The sequence below is a fragment of the Lolium perenne genome, chromosome 2 (genome assembly GCF_019359855.2).
Source record: "Lolium perenne isolate Kyuss_39 chromosome 2, Kyuss_2.0, whole genome shotgun sequence".
Classification (NCBI taxonomy): Eukaryota; Viridiplantae; Streptophyta; class Magnoliopsida; order Poales; family Poaceae; genus Lolium; species Lolium perenne.
This window is the reverse complement of record NC_067245.2, coordinates 296,019,069-296,039,192: the sequence shown is the minus strand read 5'-3', so window position 1 is coordinate 296,039,192 and position 20,124 is coordinate 296,019,069. Positions and strand designations below refer to the sequence as shown.

The window sequence follows — 20,124 nt, the reverse complement described above, 5'->3', positions numbered from 1 at the left end:
TCTGTTTTGCTGGTATTTTGGATTTAGCTAGGATGATAGCTACTTCCCCAGTAAAAATGAAAATGTCACTCTCCTCTCTTCTGCAAAAACCTTGGTTTAGCGTGTTTTCCTTTCCTGTAAAACTTGGCTTCTTTTCCAATGAAAATGAAGCTGGGGTAACCCCTGTTGATCTAAAAAAAAAACTTGATACAAGGATCGAAACCTAATAAGTACCGCAGCGACGACTAGATTGAGAAGCGAAAACTGAAGAAGGGGTCACGGACGACAACGCACCATATCGGCCTGCCGATAAATAGAATTAGTGCGAGAACCTAACAGAAACCGACCTTAGCTCAGTTGGTAGAGCGGAGGACTGTAGTGTTGCAGATAAATCCTTAGGTCGCTGGTTCGAATCCGGCAGGTCGGAATTTTTTTTTTCATTTTCTTGTTTTATTAGTTGCACATAGCATGAGCCCACCTCCATCTTGCTGCCAACCTTTTTTTTTTCCTCGACTAGACGACGACTACTTACGGATGAGCATCGTCCATCTGGCTGTATCGCGCTTTGCGCTCGGCCCTCAGCGTCACCCATCCATGGATAATATGGATCGCAGCTTCCATACGCGTGGTTTCACTCCCGGGAACATACATCGCTCATGCTCACAGGTCAAAAAAGTGTGTATCTGATCGTGTGTTCACAAGGGACGAACCTTCGCCATGGTTTCGTCGTCGCGCAGGAATCAATCTCACACGGTTTTACACGAGTCTCAGGTGTCTGTAGCAGACACTTGTCTTGACAGACTCCGGAAACGCACAATCTCAACATGACGCCAGAAGAGCACTCGTGAAGAATTCAGTCAAAGCAATGTGCGAAAATCTACTTATTCTATATCATTTCATCACCCACCGTGAAGCTTCATGTCAATCATAGCTCATACACATTATTATACTGATCTAGTTGTCTACAGCGCAACTCTGTATTTCTGTTCTGTTATAGATTATGCCTCAGAGAGTGACGATCAAAACCAATGAAATGTCGACGACAGAAAAGGAAAGTATACATATATGATTTCTAAGCAAGAGGGATAGGGCGGCCATTCTTTCTGTATCTTCCTTTTCTTCTTCTTTCACGTGCTGCAAAATAAATCACTACTCTTCTGTGGGCTCGGGCCGCCGCCTACACGTCTACGGTGAAGGATCAGTTTTCTCAAGGCTATATATATGACTGCACATGGATCTGAGTTGGGACAACTTCAGGGAATCAGGTTGACCCGTATCCGCCCGGGTGTGTCTGCTGCCACTTCCATGCTGTCGCCAGGCTTTCACGAAGATCTGTGCGTTTGGCCGTCCAGTTCAGCTCGTCACGGATCTTGGACGGGTTGCTGTAAACTTCGGCATAGTCCCCGGGTCTCCGGTCAAGGTATTCGACCTTGATGGGAGCTCCTGTCGCCGCCTTGCACGCTTCTACAAACTCCTTCACTGACCTACCTGATACAACCATGAACAAAATAAATAAATAAAAGTTCAGAAACATGGAACTGCATCATCTTAAATTTGTATACTGTGCATTTGTCGACATAATTAATTACTCTTTCAACAACCTTGCCCAGTGCCGACGTTGTAGATTCCAACTTTGCCAGGCTCAGCTTTACCAAGAGCTTTCACATGGGCATCGACAAGATCTGTGACATCTATGTAGTCCCTAACACAAGTTCCATCAGGAGTAGTGTAGTCGGTTCCTCGAACCTAAGTGGGGATGATTGAAAGCCACATAACGTGATTAGTTTCATATTTCGTAACATCAAATTGACGCATGCCAGGATGAGCATGTCAAGTACCTTCAACCCTGGAATGATTCCTGACGCTGCGTCGAAACAAGCACCAGAAATCCTTCCATGCTCACGCAACTCCGGCCTTGGAGCTTCCCCGAGGCGTCCCTCTGGGTCTGATCCAATCACGTTGAAGTATCTAATTCAAAAAAGAAACAAGAAGTGAGCTTTGTGTATGTGTTATACTATTATTTATAGCCTAGGGTAGGAGAGACAAACCTCAAGATCATGACAGCCATCTTTGAGTTCTTTGAAAAATCTAGAATGATGTCCTCTGACATCTTTTTTGCCTTTCCATATGGATTGATGGGAATCTGCATGGCAACACGAAATATTTAGTATCAGATCGTTGACTTGCAGTAAAACCTCAAAACAAGAAGTTCAGCCACCAAGGTGCCAACCTGAGGTGTTGTTTCTGTGATAGGCATTGTCTCAGGTTCACCATATGTAGCACAAGTGCTCGAGTAAATCAGAGTTTTTACGTTATGTGCTGCCATTGCCTCAAGCACTGTCAACGTGTTTGATGTTATGTTGTGATAATACCTGTTATATCAGACTGTGAGTGTTAGCATACGGTAGTATTTGATGATGAGTTATCAAGATTGGCAAAAATAATGAGCTGTATTCTTATTTTTTATTTAAATGCTATATAATAAGATTACAGTTTGCTATATTTGGTAGTAATAGTCAAATAATTAAGGACACTGACATGCCAATTGCCTAAAATTAAAAATTGTACCTTAGTGGTTCCTGCGTGCTCTCACCAACATAAGCAACAGCAGCAAAGTGCATAACAGCATCGAATGCGTTCTCAGAAAACATTTTATTCACCTGATTATCAGTTAAGTGCAAAACAGATCCCTAAATGCATAGATATATGGAAGATAACTATGGTGATCAAAGTTCATTTTCTGAGGACAAAGGATACAGCTTTCGGGTCGCCTAAATCAGTGTATATAAACTGAAGCCTCCCTGGTTCTGGAAACAACCGCTGAAGAACTCTGACAGCTCCCATGTTCCCTCTAGAAAGGTTATCCTGTGAAGATCAGATGGCAGAAGTTGCTCTCACTACCAAACTTTTTACATCATAGGGACAAAAGTAAAAACTGGGAATACGAAATTTACCACAATGGTAACTCGATAGTTATCCCTAAGGAGACGAAGAGTAGCATGGGAGCCAATGTATCCAGCACCTCCCGTCACCAGCACATGAGTCACACCGGTTTCATGGCGAGAGAACTGCAGGATATGTGAATGCATCAATAAAAAGGCGCCAGTCAAGAGTGAAACTGCAGAAGTGAATAACTGTAAATTACTAGATTGGATGGCAATGTAAAATGCTTCGAGAAAATCACTCGCTTCCGATGGAACCATGACTATACTTTGTTTAGAACAGATGGTACAACAGAGTATTTTTAATATATTCTCAGCAGAAGGAGGAACAATGAACTGTAACACGTCAAATTAGATGGCAGATTGGCCTGTTCCTTCTAATTGCCTAACTGGCATTTTCTTGTCATGGAGTGAGTATATATACTAGTGTTCCATGTGGAACTTGAATGATAACATTAAAATTAAGCCAGATAGAAGGAATCATGAGAGTGCCAACTCATCAGCAAGTGAGAGTGACATAGTCCAGTTGGTGAGGGAGGGAGTTGGCACATACCACACTAGTACCGCCAAAACCAGGAGACTGTTTCAACACAAGTATGCACATGACAGTGAGAGCAACAGCCACCGCGACCTTTCCCGCGAAATTAGGCTTGCGTCTCGCATCACCGAAGTCCATACCTGCAGAGAATAGAGATGCACAAAATTAAAATTTATGGCAGCAAAGTCATCATGTCCTTGCACAAAATTTGTGAATTCGAGCAGTTTATACAGAGGGTAAATTGCATAATCAGGCACTCCGATAATATTAATGTGTGTACAGCATTTGACTTGTGCATACACACTTCCATGTTGCAATGGCTATCAAGATGAACCATTCGGTCTACAAATTCATTCAAATTTCCTTCCCTGATTGTGGGTCACCAAAATCAGGCGCAAAGGGGGAAGAAAAAAAGGTAGCATAATAAAACCATATAAGCAGAGGAAGAACCCGATGTTGTACCTGACAAGATCCAAGACCTGGTGGTCCTAGCTTGGCCTCTGCTCCTGGGGGTTGTTGGCATGTGAGGTCGGCGTCCACACAAGAAACCAAACAAGAACTCAACTTCCTCTCGTCCTCCTCCGACCTGCGAATCTGTATCTGCAATGATTATTTTCAAGAACATAACAGAACAGCCATCGCGAAATTTGCTGCCTGCGGGAACAAAATTTCTTAAAGTACAGCAATCACCTGCAGCTCGCTAATGCAAGAAACCACAAAAGGAGAAGAAGATAGGGAGCAGGGAGACTCGAGGAACGCTTCGCAAGAACTCGAATCCTCGAGTAGAGAAACGAAAAGGGAAAGAATAGGAACCGAGGCGAAGAACCCAACCTTACGAGCAGATCGGCGCGGCCAGAGATGGAGGCAGACTTCCCCGGCGATTTGAGGGCAGCGCGAGATCGGTACGCGGCCCAACTGTCCACGATGGGAGAAGGGGGGAAGTGAGGAGGAGCAAGTCGTCGGGGCAGTTTCTATTACCAAGTCACAATAAGCTTGTGCCGTTTTATAGGAATCTTTTCCTCTTTTGCACACAGCTGGCTGGATTCTCGCGTAATTACATGATTTTTTTATTATCTGATGGCTACTTTACTTATAGGACAACCATTCAAAAGACTACTTCCCCGGTTTCAAATTACTCGGCGTATTAGCTTTATTTTGATCAATAACTACTCTGTCAAGATATAATTTGTATGACATGTGTTTGTATTCCAAAATGTTTATTTCTGGTTTTGATTTTGTATCACAAAAGCTACATATCAGTTAATTATTGTTGAACAAATACTTGTCCTAATGTAGGCAAATATGTTGAGTAATTTAAAACGGACATGCATGTATTGTTTCACTTAGGCCCGGCTTGGTTTCCTGTTTTTTAGATAATAAAAATTGAGATAATTATTATGAACCTCCGGAGGCGAGGCTGCAAATCCGGCATGCTCCGTAATACCCAGCTCCAGACGGTATTTGAAACAACGTTCCAAATGGGCCCTTAATGTTCTCTCATACTATAAGCGAACTTGAATGTAAGGATGCATTCATTAATGTAAATCTACACAAGAAAAAGAAGCAACAAGAAGTCCTCCCATTTAGGTTCTTATTATTATAAAAAAACGTTGTATGGGTTCCCTACCACTTTTTTTTTAAAGCAACTAAGTAGTGCCCATGGTTTGCTAAATACGAAGGTGATACACACACTTTATTTGGATCAAATTGTTTCATGTCATATCATTTTCTAAGTTTCTTATAGCACTGAAAACCGAATCAAGGAATTTAGATAGGAGTGAGTAAGACACATAAAACTGTATAGAGAAGGAGGCTGGTTGCAGGAGACGGTTTGGGTCTCTTGAAATGACGACAGTAATGTTTTTTGAACACGGAGAGGGGTCAACGATATCGGTGGAGTTGTCATTGAATTGCACGTGGCAGGTACATTTTACAAAAAGGTTCCATCACTCGCCCTAAATAACCTAGAATTTGAGGATAAGGACATCCCTTTTACAAAAAACACCCCAGAAGAAAAGAGATAAAAGAAATGGAGGACAAGGGTGCCTCTGCCACCAAACGCCCTCGAGGCGTTTCCACCGAGCTCCGAGAGCAGGTTGCTCGAGAGCTCTCCTCCGACGCCAAGATCCGTACGTTGGTTGCTTCCAGAAGGCCGGGGACAAACCACTTGGTCTGCTAGAGGCGTCGAGCTATAGCGGTGGATCGACAAGGCCTCCGATAGGGAGGTTGAGTTTGGGACACCTTCTTGGCCAAGAACCATGGCGACCGACACAATCACCATGTGTTGCGCTCGAGGAAGAACCATCGCTCCAGGATGTGGCTCCTTCGATCCGTCAGCAACACCAGTCAGCAATAGCAGGGAACTCATCTCCATCTCCACCTCCACAATGGCTTGAAAGAGAAGAGAACATGGTGGTGTCAGTTGCATCAAAAGAGCCACCGACGAGCTTTATTGAAGAGGGCATAGAATCTCCGCCACCACCCGCTTCGGCTCCATCCATCGGAGCTCCACGAGCAGCAACACCGCCACCACCAGCCCCAGGAAGTAGTCCAAACTCCCCAGCAGCCAAATCCTCATCGGCATCACGCCAGACTCCAATTGGGAACAAACTACACCTACACCAAGCAATATGTACTCTGATGCCTCTCCTCGGCCATCTCCGGCCTACTATTTCGGTGGAATGTCACCGTCCCGGAGGGCAGTAATGTTGGGAACTCCGATCATACTATACCACCCTAACACATCATCAACTCCTTGTTGCTCAGAAACCGAGTTTATTTTTGGGATACAAATAAATGTATCCTACAAACTATCACCAGCATGATTTTTCTTTTCGAACCATGCAAAAAATGCAAAATATGAATATACTAAGATAGTGCACAATTACACACACAAGTCAGTTCACCTGTTAGAGCTTAGGCTAATGGAGAATGATGGGTAATGCAAGGGGTGCAATGTATGTATAGCCACCGAGTCTAATCGTGGACGGAAAGTGTATTGCATTTTGTTGTGTGTAAACTACAACAGCCTTAGGGTGACAAAATCGGATCCCGCTTCTATCCCACTTCTAGTTCATTTGAGAAATTCTAGTTCAAAATTTGAGTGAAAGTTTAAACTAGAAATGTTCAAACAAACTAGAGGTATCCCACTTGTATCCCTAATTAGGCGTCTCTAAAACTCAAAAGCTACTCTCTCTCTGGACTGAGATCTTTTGGCTTTCTCTCTATTACCATATACTGCATGCATTTCCATGTACCAAAATCACTACACATAAATACAACTTGGTTGTAAGAATCCTAAAGTGGCAACTAGAGTAAGAGCTAGTTCTCGTCGGAGTATGCTTCACCTTCGGTAGGCCTCAGCATAACTTCAGTATGCCACAACATAACAGTGCACTTTAACTGTAGCTTAGCAGCGAGAAAGCCAAAAGATTCGTGGGGGTCAAATTAAGCTCTGGATTCTCGCTCACATGTTGCTCCAGCCGTCCTGCGTTGGGATGCTCGTTTTCTTTCCACGCCACACGGACCGAGGCAGCGATCATGCGTGCTAGCAGACAGTCCTGCAACCTCAGAACCCCGACAGCCTACATCGAAAAGAAATGAACGCCGACAGTACTATTTTTTTCTATATAAATCAGCTTGAAAGACACTAAAAATAGCTTTCAGTGACGAGTATTATGAATCAAAGGGAGTAGTATAAATAAATAAATAAATAAATAAATAAGTAAACAAAAATAACCAGACACGACAAATCTGGTTGATTGGAACAAGTAAGAGTAGTAGGCAATCATTTATATTTCATTAATCCAGGCACAAGTGATTGGTGGGTTGAGATTGGCCTGTGGTGTGTTGTGGACAGACAGGTGGTCAACACAAGGCTTCTGCCCGTGAGCGTGACAGGCTTGCGATCGCGCCTAACAATTCCTACCTATCGATGGATGTCCACCTCCGCCGTTTGGTTTCTGGGAAATTCTTCTCCGGACCGTGCACACTTGCGAGCAGATGGCAACGTGCGTGCCTAACATTTTCCTTTGCATAAACCTGCTCGTGTTTGTTTAGCTTCAGATTTTCATGCGTTTGGGAGGCAATCAATTGAGTAGAGAGGTCTGGTCAAACTCAACCGTACAATTGGTACAAGGCAGATGCAAATGGAGGCGGGCAGCTAGGGATCATGTCCCCTCCGCCTGACAGTCGTCTCCGATGGCATCTTAGGCCTGACAGATCTTGGCCTCTCGTTTGTAAGAGGTTTTTTTTTTTGTTTTGGTCGGAATGGTGAAGCGGTGTTGCTTCCGTAGTGCGTCTAGCATCGGTGGAGGGTGTGGATCTTCTAGATCATGTAGTTTTTCATCTTTGTTGTTGTGGTTGCAGTTTAAACTCTGATATACGGTTCTCATCTTTAGCAGTGGTTGCTGTTCAATTGGGTTGATTTTTTGGTCTTGGCACAACAACTTTCCATCTATCTATTACAACAAACTCTATTATTGCAAGCTTTGTCCAACTCAAGTGAAGGAAGCCAAGAACAGTGGTTGATGTTCAATTGCGTTGGTTTTTTTGGCTTTAGCACAATAACTTTCCATCTATCTATTACAACACACACTATTATTGCAAGCTTTGTCCAACTCTGGTGAGGGAAGGCAAAGAACCACGGCGCATCTTTGACTCGCTCTACTGTTTGCAATCGTCACTAGGTGATCCATCGACCTATTTACCTTTGATGTTCCTTATACAACTAATGATGATTATTAATACATCGGTGTATCTTCTTCGGAAAAAAAAAAAACTCAACAGTACGATCGAGCTGGAATGATCCTGCTCCGCCAGTGGACAGTGGTGCGTGTCTACAAGGATGCAGTGACGAGCGCGCCGGAATTAGGTGCGAAATCGCGTTCCAGAATGCAGGACGCTGCCACGCCGGATGTGATGGCTAGGACGAAGCGGAAGCAGACAGAACCTCAACTTCCCAGCGCCCCAGTGCACTCCATGAGTACAGCTCGAGCACATGCCTGATTCTGGCTGCACGACACCTGATAAACATATCATCGTCACTTGCCAGCAGCATACTGATTGGTGAAGAGATTATTGAACCAGAAACGTACTGCAGGATGAAAAATTGATGCTAGAAAGTACATGCTGTCGTGATTCAGCTGCAGCATTCAATCTCGATTTTCCTTCATAAAAACGAAGTGGCAGCAGACAGAACCATACCTTCCCAGCAGCTGAGCAGCAGAAGTCCATCTTCCGAAGTAGAACTACAGCACAAGCACTTATAATTCTGCTACATCACCATCGGTTCATGCATCATCGGCTCATCGCTCGACAGCAGCATGCAGATTGCTGAGTTATGTTTTTCGCTGCCAGTGGCCGCTGCCTCATGGGACCGCAACCTCAAGTACACCAGGTCACTGAACATGGACACAGCTCTCGCCCTGTCCGGTGTACGCTCAGGTTTCAGGTAGGCATAACAGCTGGCTCAAGGCACGCGTCGGGTGCGGACGTCACGGATGTGTCTCCAGCCAGAACCCAGCTTGAAACGGGCAAACGGAAATGGGCACAGGAAATGTGCATCGACAGCCTCTTGGATCCATGAGACGTGACACATCAGGCACTGCCTTCCACAATGCCAGCAACGCAAGATTATACCTCATAATTTTTTTTGCTTTAAGTAGGTCATGATTTCGCAGCCCGCACCGCGAGCGTGTATTCTGCCACGAGTTCCCCTCGATGCAGTTTTACTGAAGATTTCTGTAATACAGGGCAGTTACAGGGCAGTCGACAAATCACAGTTTACACGGTCTAGGTATGGACGTGCTGCTTTCCCATCATTGTTACTGTTAGCCTCCTGTGGAAGATATGAAATTAGTAAAACCTTGATACAGCAAGAAAGGATTGAAAAAAAAACAGTATGTTAGTTGCTGTGTAAATAGCTAATCTTACACTGAAAAGTTTCTTCACAGATGGTAATGAGGAATATTTTCAGAACAAAAAAACTACATTGCTACAAAGAACCATCTAATTTAACACAAGGCCAAATGGGACATTCAGTGCAAGCCAAAATAAGCTGGTTATGCTAAGCAGCTAAGGTCTTAAAGCACCAATCTGTACCAGCAGATTATAGGACCTCATTCTTGATTTAGGAAATATCCTTGTCTATCCAAATTCCGGAGACATCAAGATACACAAGTGGGAAACAAAACGGGTTCAGATACAAAAAAAAAGTAAATCAAGATAGAACTTGATAGATGTACCTGCCATGGACATGATTTGAATACCAGGGTAACTATTTTCTCCAGATATGAGGTGGTACAGCTCTTCGTAGGTTAGGCTTCAGATGATAATCCCATCCAGTTCCTTTGCTGTCGGAAAATATGCCAGAAGGATAGTAAGCCCAACACATTTGACAAAGAATATTGCTACAGTAATAAAGAGGAATTATTCCCGTCGTAACAACACATTCAAGCACAAAATGAAAGGAACCAAACTTAAGTTTTCCATGAATACGAAGTTGGTTTCTCAGGGACAAGGTATTTGGTTCCATTGGATAATTGTAACATCCCAAAATCCATGAATTTTTTAATTCATGTATTGCATCATGTATTCATGCATATTTAAAAAAAAAAATCTTGACAATTAAAATCTTTCAAATAGCTATTAGATAATAGCCTATAAAAATTCTTTTAAGTATGTACATTGGACAGGGAAATATTCCCAAGTTGTGCTAAATTAATATTTAGGATTTTACAAAGTTGTACTAATTCGTTTTAGTTAAATCGAAGTTGTAAAACAAATTATAGAAAAAAATAAGAATGAGAAGAAAAAAACAAAAAAAAAATACAACCGACCGGACGAGCCAGCAACGCAGCAGCAGCACTACGTGCACGTTGCATTCCCCTTTTCCTTTGTCCTTTTTTTCTGCTGACGGCCCCCACGCTATCGTCTTCTATCTCCGGACGAAACCAGTACGCATACGAGTTTGAGGCTGCTCCCAGATCGCCACAAAAATCAGTTGATTTTATTGCTCTTTTACCACGAAAATCCACCTATATATACCCCAATATCTCCTCTATATTTTATACCCCCAAAACCCTAATTTGTGAGCCGCCCGGCTGCGCGAATTTCTCGCCGGAATTCGTGCCGCCGCCGCCATTGGAGCTAAGAACCGGAGGCTTCCGTCGCCCCGAGCCCCTCCTCCATGTTGTTCCCCTTGCTCCACCCATCAGCCCTGACCCATTTTTACCTAATGTAGCGCATCGGAGCCAACACACAACGTCGCCGAAGTTTTGTCGGAGATTGAGAACTCCATCCACTTGTAGTTGCTGCTCCGGGACGAGAAAGCTGACGCATAGGTGACCATCTAACTCTACAGGAAGAGGCTCACGTGGTAGTCTAATCTACAGATCATCGAAGAGGCTAGGAACACGACGCCTGAGCAACCGCGACCATCCCCTTCATCAACGTCGACACTGTAAGCCACCAATGAATAGATTAGATAGGATTTCAATAGATCTATCATAGACCGCTAGATCAAAATCTGAAACAACTGAACTTGGTTCGACTATAGTCTTATCGATCGAGTGGAAATTGTGCTAGCTACTTCACACATGTAGAAAGTTTAAAATTCCATATCTCAAGATCTGGAACTCCGCTTTAGATGATTTCTCTGACATTAAGTTCGTAACTTTCGTGTAGAAAGTTATTTCATCCGAGCAACTTTTTCTGATGAACTTTCGGATGAAATTATTAAAGGACCGTGAAATATTTAATCTTGTAAAAATCATAACTATAGTTTCGTAACTCGGAAAATTGCATATGATATACCATTGGAATCAGAAAATTAAGAAGAACACAGTAGTACTGTTATATTCTATTTTTAGAAAACTTACAGATTTTTCAAATTTAAACTATTGTTTATAGTATTTTTGATATATTTTAACTTTGGCAAATGATTTTAAATTGTTTCCAACGCCAAATGAAAGATAATGAAATTGTCTCTAACGTAACATGTCTGTTTGAGATTTTCAAAATTATTTTATACTGTTTGCATTAAATATCCTATTTGGAGACTATTGAATAAATAAATTGTTTTTAAAATATTTTATGAACCAAAATTGTTTCCAGAACATGCATGCACAATTTTATTGTGTAATTTATTTGTTTGTATTGCTCGGTGATTTATTTTAAATTGTTTGCTTGATAGATTGCCCGGAGTGCGCCAACTGTGACTGTTTCGATTGCGCAAACAATAACAAAGGCAAGTGTCACACACCGTTTTGTCCTATTATATTCTATGCTATAAGAATCAAGTGTTGAACTTGTGGCAGTTCTAATAGGTGCTCATAACATAGCAATATATATATTTAAAACAATCCTACACATGAATAGCTACTGTAATAAATAACTACAAAGTGCATAGAAAATAATATGACAGAACGTTGTGTGACACTTGCCTTCGTTATTGTTTGCGCAGTCAAAACAGTCACACTTGACGCACTCTGGATAATCTATCGCAAGCAAACAATTTAAAAGAAATCATCAAACAATACAAACAAATAAATTACACAATAAAATTGTGCATGCATGCTCTGGATGGTTCATAAAATATTTTAAAAACAATTTATTTATTTAATAGAGTCTACAAATAGGATATTTAATGCAAACAGCAACTTATGTATAAAATAATTTTGAAAATCCCAAATAGGCATACTACGGTAGAGACAATTACATTATCTTTCATTTGGCGTTGGAAACAATTTAAAATCATTTGCCAAAGTTAAAATATATCAAAAAATACTATAAACACTAGTTTAAATTTGAAAAATCTGTAAGTTTCCTAAAACTACAATATAGCACTATGTTCTTCTCAATTTTCTGATTCCAACGATATATCATATGCAATTTTCTGAGTTACGAAACTATAATTATGATTTTTACAAGATTAAACATTTCACGGTCTTTTAATAATTTCGTCCGAAAGTTCGTCAAAAAAAGTTGCTCGGATCAAATACCTTTCTACACGAAAGTTGTAGGTAATTTAATTACGAACTTAATGTCGAAGAAATCATCTAAAACAGAGTTCTAGATCTTGACATATGGAATTTTAAAATTGTACACGTGAAGTAGCTAGCACAATTTGCGCTAGATCGATGAGACTATGGTCGAACCAAGTTCAGTTGTTTCGACTAGCTTAGGCCCTTAGATTTTGATCTAGCGGTCTATGATAGATCTGCTAAAATCCTATATAATCTATTCATTGGTGGCTTACAGTGGCAGAGATCTCGTCGACGTTGATGAAGGAGATGGTCGCGGTTGCTTAGACGTCGTGTTCCTGGCCTCTCCGATGATCTCAGCGACTGTACAGTAGACTACCACGTGAGCCTCTTCCTGTAGAGTCGGATGGTCACCTATGCGTCGGCTCTCTCGTCCCGGAGCAACAGCTACAAGTGGATGGAGTTCTCGATCTCCGCAAAACTCCGGCGACATTGTGTGTTGGCTCCGATGCGCTACATCGAGTAAAAACGGATCAAGGCTAATGAGTGGAGCAAGGGGAACAACATGGAGTGAAAGAGAGGGGCTTGGGACGACGGGAACCTCCGGTTCTGAGCTCCAATGGCGGCGGCGGCACGAATTCCGGCGAGAAATTCACGCAGCCTAGCGGCGCACAAATTAGGGTTTTGGGGGGCAAAATATAGAGGAGATATTGGGGTATATATAGGCGGATTTTCGTGGCAAAAGAGCAACAAAATCGACCGATTTTTGTGGCAATTTGGGAGCAGCCTCAAACTCGTATGTGTAATGGTTTCATCTGGAGATAGAAGACGATAGCATGGGGCCCAGCCGTCAGCAAAAAAAAAGAAAGGACAAAGGAAAAGGGGAAGCATGTATTTTGAGTCAACGAGTCGTTCTGGGGTAGCGACTCAGAGACTAGTCAAGACTAGTCTCGACTCCACAAGACTCATGTTTAATACTAAATTACTAATATGTATAATGTAGGATATAATATAAGGCTGGGGACAGGGGAGTTGGGGAAAACCTGGGCAATTTATGCATCTTTTTTTGAATTGCAGGGGTTGTTTAGGGGTTGTTTTGGTGCACATATTGACCACTATAAATCCCCCAGCAAGATGCTTCTTCATCCTATAAGGCACATAACCAACTTTTTTCCACACAGATTACATTGCAACTTCAATCTATCATCAAGATTTGGCCAGAATGCATATTCTCTATTGATTCAGTAGTTACAAAATGGGAAGGAGAGGAAAGAATGGGAAAAAATATGACATGTTGGGTCATTTTTTAAGTCGACCGACTCACAAACCTGGACTAGTCGAGACTAGTCAAGACTAGTCGATCGACTCGATAGACTCATCAAATGAGTCGAGTCGACTGGCCGAGTCGACCTTGCAAATGGGACTCATAGACTAGTCGTCGACTAGTCGTTGGACTCGAAATCCATGAGGGAAAGGCAACGTGCACGTGCACGTAGTGCTGCTGCTGCATTGCTTGGCCGTTTGGCCTGCTCGCTTGCGGGCGTGTGCGTGGCTCGTCTGGTCGGTCGTATTCTTTTTTTTGTTTCTTTACTTCTCCTTATTTCTTTTCTATAATTTGTTTTACAACTTCGATTTAACTGAAATGAATTAGTACAACTTTGTAAAATCCTAAATATTAATTTAGCACAACCTGGAAATATTTCCCTGTCCAATGTAAATACTCAAAATAATTTTTATAGGCTAATGTCTAATAGGTATTTGAAAGATTTTAATTGTCAAGAATGATTTTTTTAAAATATGCATGAATACATGATGCAATACATGAATTCAAAAATTCATGGATTTTGGGATGTTACAATAATACATCAAAAGCGCGGTCTACTTTTTGTGCAGAAAAGAGAAGATCTACCAAGAAAATCTACTGCACGAACTGTTTTTGGTCAAGAGGTCAAGAGCAAACTTCTGTAAACCCCATAGCATAACAATCTATCAGGATAAAGAGGGTTCCATGAAAGAAAGGAAGTTCAACAAAATTGCTTGCAAAAGCCTTGTGTAACATCCATCATGTCAACTTTATACAAGTTACAGAAGATTTCTTTGGTGAGTTACCAAGGGATATAAGTTACATGTCTAGCAGTTTGCAATTTAGTGTTACATGTCTAGCTCTACAAAATTTAATGCTAGGTGAAGTTCCTAAGATTGGGGAGTTATAAGGGGACTCTGCATTAGGCATATGTTAAAACAAGAAAACACAAATATTAACTACAGTGGACATTTTTACCTTTTTCTTTACAAAGTTGTTTTTGGTAAACTGTGAACTGTCGTGTGTGAAGGATTCAAGGATCATATAGTTTGGAAGTTCGATGACTCTACCTCATCCAAGCAATAGATGGATGCACCACTTCTATAACAGCCTCCCCATTAATTATCTTCAGTAAAATCAATCATTGATACCTGAAGCGATTGCAAGTTTATTAATTTCAGTATACTAGTTACCAAGATAAATAGAAATGTCAAGCTCATTTACTATGTGCAGGTGGCAACAAGCAGGAGGAACTAAAACACAATTGAGTGAATCACCCCATGAAACGGGATAACATGTTCTTGATAGTTGTATGGTCAAGAAAAGACATGTATCGTACTAGTACACTTAGTAGCTAAAGGGAAATTGAAAAGGCTAGAGATCTAGATAATCCAGCCGTGGCTTCTTCTCACAGGCTTCGACCCCACATGCCCGTGATCTGAGTTCCAAAACTATAATCACAGCATGGAGTTAATGACATAATAGACGTGGGAGAAACAAGAAGACAACATCAACAACGTCGAATGCTGACAGCAAAATCAGGTGTACAAACATAGTTGGACTGAGAATGTCATTAGAGTCCTAATTGCATCACATCACAAGTCGGTCATACCACATAACAGTTCTAAGACTAGGAATGCAGCAATAAATGTATCAAACTGGAAACCAAGTCACCACCAACATGGATATTATTTCATGATGTGGTAGCTAGCGCTAACTATGGTGTGGAAGAAACACTACTACGGCCTAGTGCTTCTTAGCCAATACAGTATATGGTTTAGATAAAATTTGGGGTCATCTTCTACTTAGTCAAACAAAGAGATATTGATGTCCTGATGCAGCATAGTTTTGTTGACAGCCATTGCTCTATTTGAAGTTGATTAACGGACAAAAAAAGTGATTTTGAAGCTGAAAAATATTAGGGGACAGTCTGTCTCACTGAGCATAATGTAATAACTGCATCCAAAGCAACATGGAGTGAAAAACAACCTCACGGCATGCATCTTTCATACTGTTTGCCTGGGTTTTTTTAGAGGGAGTAGGCTGGCTTTCAATAGCAGCAAGGTCCAGAGAGAAATATCAGTAGGCTGAAGTGAAGATAGTCCACAAATGCCATGCAAATCTTCTTAGTTCCAGTATACTAGTTACCAAGATATAGGAATATCAATTTCATTTACTATGCACAAGTGGCAACAAGCAAGTGGAACTAAAACACAATTCAGTGAATCACCGCATTAACTGGAATAACATGTTCTTGATCGATGTAAGGTAAAACAAAGACAGGGATAAATGTATTTGAGGTCAAACTGGAAACCAAGTCACCACCAACATGGATATTATTTCATGGTGTGGTAGCTAGCACTAACTATGGCGTGGAAGAAACACTACTACAGTCTAGAAGCCAGTCCTAGTGCTTTTTAGCCATACAGTCTAGGGCTTTGACAAAATTTGAGGTCATCTTCTTCTATTTAGTCAAAACAAGAGATATTGATGTCCTGATGCAGCATAGTTTCGTTGAGAGCCATTGCTCTAATTGAAGTTGATTAATGGACAAAATATGTGATTTTGAAGAATCTGAAACTGAAAAATTAGGGGGCAGTCTGACCCACAGAGCATAAAGCATAATGTAATAACTGCATCCAAAGCAACATGAAGGGAATGAAAAACTACCTCACGCGCATGCATCCTTCATACTGTTTGCCTGGGTTTTTTTATAGGGGGAGTTTGGCTGGCTTTCAATAGCAGTAAGGTCCAGAGAGAAATATCAGCAGACTGAAGTGAAGGTCTTCTGCAAATGCACCAGCATTGTCTTCAGATACTTCACATGTCAAATAGACAAAAGCTGGTTATATATTAAACCTAATGTCATGAGCTTACCGACATTTCACATTTAAGATTGAGAATGTGGAGCCTGGACTGATGTTGATATTAGAAGCAAAGCCAACAAGTTAGCAATGTGCATCAGTATATGAGGCATTAGTAAACAGATCTTGGACATTGTCAACCCTGATGTTCCAAACTTCCCATAAAATAAGATCAATATGTATGTCTACTAAGAAAAGACAGGCTGGTTGGTCGACTGGTTCCAGTAACAAAACAAGCACCCTGTTCAGCTGTATTGTCAGGTCCACAAAATCACTGGCCTGAAAATACAGTTTAGCATACAGATGTAAGAAGTTTTCTCCAAGTACCCATCCGAGGAACAAAACCATGGTCCACCATTTGCTTCAAGACATGATGTGCGTCATCTAAGCAGTTAACAGTACAAAGGCCATCAATTAGCAGCTTGTACGACGAGAAGCTAGGCCTCAGACCTTCTGCACTCATCATGCCAACTAGGCCTTTCGCCTCCACGAACATTCTTGAGGCCACGAGGCCATCAAGAAGAACCTGGTAAGTCCCTGAATTAGGATGGCAGCCTTCAGACGACATCAACTTAAACTGATCAAACGCAACGTTCACCCTTCCCTGTTTGCACAGACCAGAGATCAATATATTGTAAACAACTGTATCTGCCTCAATTTCCTCCTTACGCATTCTCTCAAACAGCTCAAATGCCTCGTCCACCCGACCTTTCTGGCAGAGGAAATGCATCAGCGTCGAGTAAGTCTTCGCATTAGGCAGGCACTCCTGCTTCGGCATCTCATCCAACAGCGAGATGGCCTCGTTGAACTTGCCGAACTGGCACAAACCTTTGACAAGGATGTTGAAGCAGCAGGTGTCCAGCGCCACGCCCAACCTCGGCGCGCTAGCGTACACCTCGTGGACAACCTCGTACTGCCGCTTGCACACGAGCATGTGGAGAACGTAGTTGAACGTCTTCGTCGAAGGCCAGCAGTTGTACCCGGGCATCGCGTAGAGGGTCTCCATGGCTTTCTCGGGATGGTTGGCCACGTTGCCGTACATCTTGATGAGCCTGTAGAAGAACTCATCGGAGAACCTGAACTTCTCGACCCTGGCCCTGGCCAGCAGCTCCTCCACGTCGCCGAACCTCCTGGCGCCGGCGAGCCGGTCGATCATCAGGCTGTAGAGGGCCTCGCTGGGCTTGTAGTCCCTCCGGGCGCACGCTTTCTTGAAGACGCTGGTTATGAGACCGGCGTCCCGGATGCTCGCGAAGATCTTGAGGACCTCGTTCGGGGCGAGCCAGTCCTTGTGGTCCAGGCGGCCCATCCAGTGCCCGTCGTCGAACACCGTGGAGCGCAGCCGCAGGAATGGGGGAGCCGCGCGGCGCGCTAGAGCTCTCGACATGCTGCTGGAATGAGGGTGGGAAGCAGGTGGGATTTGGGAGAGTAGATGAACGGGGGAATATTGGGCAGGGGGACTGTGCTGGTGGGAGGACCGGTGGCCGGCGGCGACCGGGGAAGGAGTGGGGAGGGGAGGCGGAGGCGCCGCTGGGGTTTCCGGCGGCGGAGTCGGGCGATGTCCCCCGGAGAAGACTTATGGTGGCCTTTGGGCTTTCGTTAGGAAGGCCCAAAAGGCATGGATTACCAAATGATCTGTATGTTTAAGGATGGGTGCTGTCACAACATGACCGCGTGGCCTAATGGATAAGGCGCTCGCCTCCGGAGCGGGAGATTCTGGGTTCGAGTCCCAGCGTGGTCGTTTTTTCATTCTCATTTTGCCGGTTATTCTATTTTTCTGAAAGGTGCCGGCTATTCTATTTTACGGTGATAACAAATGCCTATGTGATTTTCGCTTGAATTTTTCTTCATATTTTGCACTACTTTTAAAGGTTGGTGTTATGGCAGATAACAAACGAGAAATTAAAGAAAAAATGTGGCTTCAAATTTTGCATGGCAGTCCACACAACCACACCCGCTTATGTATGTGATTTTTGCTTAATATTTTCTTGATATTTTGCACTACTTTTAAAGGTTGGTGTTATGGCAGATAACAAACGATAAATTAAAAAAAATGTGGCTTCAAATTTTGCATGGCAGTCCACACAACAACACCCGCTTATGTATGTGATTTTTGCTTAATTATTTCTTCATATTTTGCACTACTTTTAAAGGTTGGTGTTATGGTATTATTTAGAGGTTGGTATTAGTAGATTTTCAAGGCTTTCTTTTTTGCCTTTGCTTGCATTTTCGATCCACATTTTGCCGGCTATTCTATTTGATGATGATAACAAACAAGTAACAAAAAATGTGGCTTCAAATTTTGCATGGCACTCCATGTGATTTTTGTTTGAATTTTTCTTGATATTTTGCACTACTTTTAAAGGATGGTACGTATTATGGTACTATTTAGAGATTGGTATCACTAGATTTTTGAGGCTTTCTTTTTGCCTTTGCTTTACATTCTTCATTTTGATCTTCTACTTCCGTTTGTGGGGAGTTCCTTATTTTGCCTTCTATCTACTCCCTCAGTCTCAATTTTGCTTGACCTTCCATATCACTACAAGAAAACATGGCATATGCAGGCCAATATTTTGGAATGCTCATCCCAAAATTGCATGCAAAACTTTCTTTTGCCTAGTGGATCACTCTTTCGCGGCAACTAGCAAAGTAAGTGGCTATACATGAATCATGGTAGATATAAGCACGAGAAATAAATTCCAGCAAACAAACATATGTAGGAACTATCCTATGTCATGTATATATGTATCATGAAATTACAATCAACCCATGTAGAGTCTTCACACACTTACACTTGCATAACTAGATTAAAACATAACATATTCGCTGGTGATGATCTAGAAAAACATGAGTTTACACAAACATAACCATTGCTCACCGAATTGAGTGCATGCATGATTATTTAGATATCTATAATTAACCGAGGTGATCAACTAATCATCTAGAACCAAGGAATCAAGTCAGATTAACTCTATAATAAGATGTGAACATGAATTAATTGGTTCTATCATCATTAATATGTATCAACATGACCAATTAAAATTATATCATCTATATTAACAGTAGGAAGCAATCAAACAGTGGGCACTGGTCCAATTATTCCTAAAGTGATGCCTAGTTGAACACATGAACCTTAGTAGATCTAAATAGCAATTAATTCACTAAACGGTGGCATTGGATCACCATAGTATGAAAAACAAGCACTACATACCATTACATATCTATGAATGTCACGATCATCAGATGGCGGTGACTAGGAGACCATCACCATTGTCCCAACTAGTAGCATACCACAACTTGATGATCGACCATCAGAGTAGGGGAGAACTAAAATTTACTGTTGCCTTGATATGCCCTTTGTCTTTATAAACACCGGAGCCATTTAGCAAATCATGAGCCTCATACCAATGGAAAAATGGGAGAAATGCTCGTTAAGGCGAGTGCCGGTTTTCTTTTTTCGGCTATGTTAACCGAGCTAGATGAAATCAGCCTGTTAGCTGTATATGGTTTGGAAAGG

General features: G+C 42.1%; 2 protein-coding genes and 2 non-coding genes across 12 annotated transcripts; 2 read left to right on the top strand and 2 right to left on the bottom strand.

Annotated features, from left to right (window-relative positions):
- Positions 1 to 321: 321 nt before the first annotated feature.
- Positions 322 to 406, top strand: TRNAY-GUA (transfer RNA tyrosine (anticodon GUA)). The gene is given in 2 exon segments: positions 322 to 358; positions 371 to 406. It is a non-coding gene; the product is annotated as a tRNA-Tyr (tRNA).
- A 441-nt stretch (positions 407 to 847) lies between these two features.
- LOC127336153 (probable UDP-arabinose 4-epimerase 2) lies at positions 848 to 4,452 on the bottom strand. The gene is made up of 11 exons (XM_051362927.2): positions 4,291 to 4,452; positions 3,922 to 4,053; positions 3,475 to 3,599; positions 2,934 to 3,047; positions 2,737 to 2,844; positions 2,548 to 2,639; positions 2,210 to 2,351; positions 2,028 to 2,122; positions 1,818 to 1,947; positions 1,581 to 1,725; positions 848 to 1,467 (listed from the first exon to the last, which is right to left on the bottom strand). Exons 2-11 carry the CDS (start codon positions 3,980 to 3,982, stop codon positions 1,241 to 1,243), a joined length of 1,239 nt encoding a protein of 412 aa, XP_051218887.1. The 5' UTR covers positions 3,983 to 4,053; positions 4,291 to 4,452; the 3' UTR covers positions 848 to 1,240.
- Positions 4,453 to 8,084: 3,632 nt separating this feature from the next.
- LOC127336155 (pentatricopeptide repeat-containing protein At3g14580, mitochondrial) lies at positions 8,085 to 18,189 on the bottom strand. 9 transcript variants are annotated; one of them, XM_051362935.2, is made up of 5 exons: positions 16,624 to 18,189; positions 16,417 to 16,534; positions 14,725 to 14,897; positions 9,705 to 9,812; positions 8,085 to 9,298 (listed from the first exon to the last, which is right to left on the bottom strand). In XM_051362935.2, exon 1 carries the CDS (start codon positions 17,992 to 17,994, stop codon positions 16,903 to 16,905), a length of 1,092 nt encoding a protein of 363 aa, XP_051218895.1. In that variant the 5' UTR covers positions 17,995 to 18,189; the 3' UTR covers positions 8,085 to 9,298; positions 9,705 to 9,812; positions 14,725 to 14,897; positions 16,417 to 16,534; positions 16,624 to 16,902. The 9 variants fall into 9 exon arrangements, with proteins under 9 accessions (XP_051218895.1, XP_051218893.1, XP_051218898.1 ...); XM_051362933.2 differs by having other exon boundaries at positions 8,085 to 8,483; positions 8,556 to 9,812; positions 14,817 to 14,897; XM_051362938.2 differs by having other exon boundaries at positions 8,085 to 8,483; positions 8,587 to 9,812; positions 14,817 to 14,897.
- Positions 18,190 to 18,275: 86 nt separating this feature from the next.
- TRNAR-CCG (transfer RNA arginine (anticodon CCG)) lies at positions 18,276 to 18,348 on the top strand. Its single transcript has one exon. It is a non-coding gene; the product is annotated as a tRNA-Arg (tRNA).
- The last annotated feature ends 1,776 nt before the right edge of the window (positions 18,349 to 20,124 follow it).

What these genes read in the sequence shown, in the direction of transcription:
- LOC127336155 (XM_051362932.2), bottom strand. Translation starts at nt 17,994, where the DNA reads ATGTCGAGAGCTCTAGCGCGCCGCGCGGCTCCCCCATTCCTGCGGCTG.
- LOC127336153 (XM_051362927.2), bottom strand. Translation starts at nt 3,982, where the DNA reads ATGCCAACAACCCCCAGGAGCAGAGGCCAAGCTAGGACCACCAGGTCT. An exon ending in ATTTAGGCGACCCGAAAGCT is followed by an intron (nt 2,640 to 2,736) that starts GTATCCTTTGTC and finishes ACTGATAATCAG; the next exon opens with GTGAATAAAATGTTTTCTGA. An exon ending in ATGGCTGTCATGATCTTGAG is followed by an intron (nt 1,948 to 2,027) that starts GTTTGTCTCTCC and finishes TTTTTGAATTAG; the next exon opens with ATACTTCAACGTGATTGGAT.